The following is a 2,948-nucleotide window of genomic DNA, read 5'->3' on the forward strand; positions in this document are numbered from 1 at the left end:
GAAAATCGTTTAAATAGTTTGTGAAATGCTTATGAACAGGTTGTATAATCTTCTGTTGAATGATTATGTAATAGAAACTAGTTTGCTTATTTCGGTGATTTTTTTATATTCAAATATTTTCAAAGTTTATTTCTACTTATTCATAAATGAATACGGATATGATATATTCATTTATGATCAAGTTAGTAGTAATATGTCAGTATAAAAAATTTCATATATGAATATAAGAAATTTCAGATATGAATATAACTTATTTATTAGTAGAAACAAGTTAGCTTATTTCTGTCCATTTTTTATATTAAGATATTTGCAAATTTTATTTCTGTTTATTCATAAATAAATACGAATATGATATATTCATTTATGATTATATTCAAAGTAATATGTTAGCATAACAAAGTTCAGATATTAACATAAAAAAGTTCAGATATGAATATAACTTATTTATTAGTATAACAATTTCACATATTTATATCATTTATATTAGTTTACATACAACATCAATCTCGTAGATGTATAATCACTCTCACTCTTAAATTCCTTCAACATAATCTGTTGTTTGTCATCAAACAAAGCCAATGTCTTTTTGTCATCTTACATATTTGTATTCATTTATGAATATAACTTATTAATTACTAAATGAATATAACAAACTTCATATATTAATATACATATTAATATTCATTTAGGATATATACATTTCTCAATTTTATTTTAGTTTAATCATAATTGAACACAAACATGTTATATTCATTTAGCTTTAATATGTAAATAATATCTTCAATGATAAATGAATCAACGTATTATTGATATGGTAAATTATTCATTTATGAATAATTTACCATATCAATATAACTTATTTTATAGTAATTTAAAAAACAAATATCAACATATAAATTTACTGTATCAATATAAATGTGTATTATTCATACATGAATATTATTGTTTATTGTTTTTATCTACGTATATTCATAAATGAATACACCCAAAAAACATAAAAAAAAAAAAACTAAAAAATCCGTAACTGTCTTTTGCTGATTTAGCAGCTCCAACTCTTCTGGACAAGTACGTAAATTGTGTGGAACTCGTTTTCCACATCCTGAACACATTCTATGTTCTTTTTTCGAATTTACATATGCTAATTCACCTGCACATGGAATTCTTTTCTTGATTCCAGATCCTTTATTGCTTTGAACTTCAGGAACATGAACATTAATCTCTTCTGGAATAGGAATAGTAACACCCAAAAGCTTGCATACGACTTCACCATCTGTCTTGCTTTTCAATCCAACAAATATATAATAACTCTCAAATTCCTTCAACAACATTTGTTGTTTCTCAGCAAACAAAATCAATTTCTTTTTGTCGTCTCTTACAATATCCAAACATGATTGAAAACTATAATATGAATCATTCACTAGCTTTACATTCTCACAATCAATTGAATCGGATTGAAGAGAACTAAAAATGATAATTTCTTGATATCACATCCTTTCTCCATCTTTTTAAAATGTACCTTTCAGGAATTTCTTTAACACCACATCTCATCATTATTGTAAAAGCATGTCTGCACAAAACACCCATATGCTTAAAATGTTCACAACTACAATTTATTTCTTTCTCTTCAGCTATTATTAGAACCTGATACAAAAAGAAAATTTACTTACATTCATATAAGAATACTCATATCAACACTCATATATTCATAAATCCATATATGAAAATATGAATATTCGTATATGAAGATATGAATATCCATATTCATATAAGAATATTCATATATTCATATATGAATATTCTCATATTCATATATGAATATTATTACATTTTTCATAAAAAACTAGTAAATTACCTTAAATTCAGTTTTAAATTTGCTTTTACTATTGTTGTGCTGCACATTTTTAACTTCCCAACCATCTTCAATACCAACATACGAGTATGTACAGAAAAAACATGCTTCATATATTTCTTTTTGCACCTCAAAAAATAATGTACTTGTATAAACCTTTGATGCTTGCAGTTCTATTTTTCGAGGTGTTTGCATTTTATATGATGCTTTCTTTGATGCCGTATCAAGCTCTCGTTGAGTATTCCTTTGCTTTTGAATGGCAGTGTCATAATTTATCATGAAATTCAAAATTAAGTTCTCACTTTCTGAGAATGTATTAAAGAATGAATTCATACTCTCTGACCTCGACGTAGTCTTCATCAAACCACACATTGGAATATCACTAAAATATATAGGTATCCATGAATCACGTATTGTAAACATGTCTTTAAACCATCTTGTGTCTTCAAGATTGAATTCCTTCATAAGCAAACCACACTGCACCTCAAAAACATCAGGTTTCATATTAATGTCCCAAACAAGCTTTGAGAACCTTTTTCTAAAGTTTGTGTTCGTAAATAAATCATTTGATATCTATATTTAAACAAAAATATTCATAAATGAATAAATAATAATAAGTAAAATAACAATCAATAATCATTATATTAAAATAATACCTTTTTTTTAACTTTTTCATTATATGCCACATACATAATTGATGAATTAGGAAACACATTCTCAATAGCTTATTTTATTGCAACATCTTGATCGGTTAAAACAAGTGTTGGTTCTTTCCCATGAGTTTTGAGAAATTCTTTAAGCAACCAACAGTAAGACTCAATGCTTTCATTGTTAAGCAACCGCGATCCAACAGTAACCGATTTTTTATGATGGTGAATAGCAGTAAATGGAAGAAAAACCATTCGACACCTAACACACAAAAAAAAACGTTCATTAATGTCATTTTTTGATGTATTCATAAGTGATTATAAAAATATTCGTCTATGAATACAACTACAATATTTCAACAATTAAAACTGAACATTAAACATAAAGTTAAAAAAATTCATATATGAAGAAGATATAAAAAAAAGTAGATACAATAACTTACTTGTTTGTT

General features: G+C 25.7%; 1 protein-coding gene across 1 annotated transcript; it reads right to left on the reverse strand.

Annotated features, from left to right (window-relative positions):
• Window positions 1–483: 483 nt before the first annotated feature.
• LOC145049569 (protein FAR1-RELATED SEQUENCE 6-like) lies at window positions 484–2,541 on the reverse strand. Its single transcript, XM_078997954.1, has 5 exons — window positions 2,506–2,541; window positions 1,853–2,422; window positions 1,517–1,641; window positions 1,148–1,398; window positions 484–593 (listed from the first exon to the last, which is right to left on the reverse strand). Exons 1-5 carry the CDS (start codon window positions 2,539–2,541, stop codon window positions 484–486), a joined length of 1,092 nt encoding a protein of 363 aa, XP_078854080.1.
• Between the last annotated feature and the right edge of the window lie 407 nt (window positions 2,542–2,948).

Source organism: Lactuca serriola, chromosome 5 (genome assembly GCF_051521515.1).
Source record: "Lactuca serriola cultivar US96UC23 chromosome 5, Lser_US96UC23_V15, whole genome shotgun sequence".
Classification (NCBI taxonomy): domain Eukaryota; kingdom Viridiplantae; phylum Streptophyta; class Magnoliopsida; order Asterales; family Asteraceae; genus Lactuca; species Lactuca serriola.

Excerpts from the sequence above, each read along its gene's own strand:
- LOC145049569 (XM_078997954.1), bottom strand. The coding sequence starts at position 2,541 with ATGTATGTGGCATATAATGAAAAAGTTAAAAAAAAG. Across the intron at positions 1,642-1,852 it reads AATTTAAAACTGAATTTAAG|GTTCTAATAATAGCTGAAGA; the intron begins GTAATTTACTAG and ends TTTTTGTATCAG. Across the intron at positions 594-1,147 it reads GAAAAGAATTCCATGTGCAG|ATGACAAAAAGACATTGGCT; the intron begins GTGAATTAGCAT and ends CAAATATGTAAG.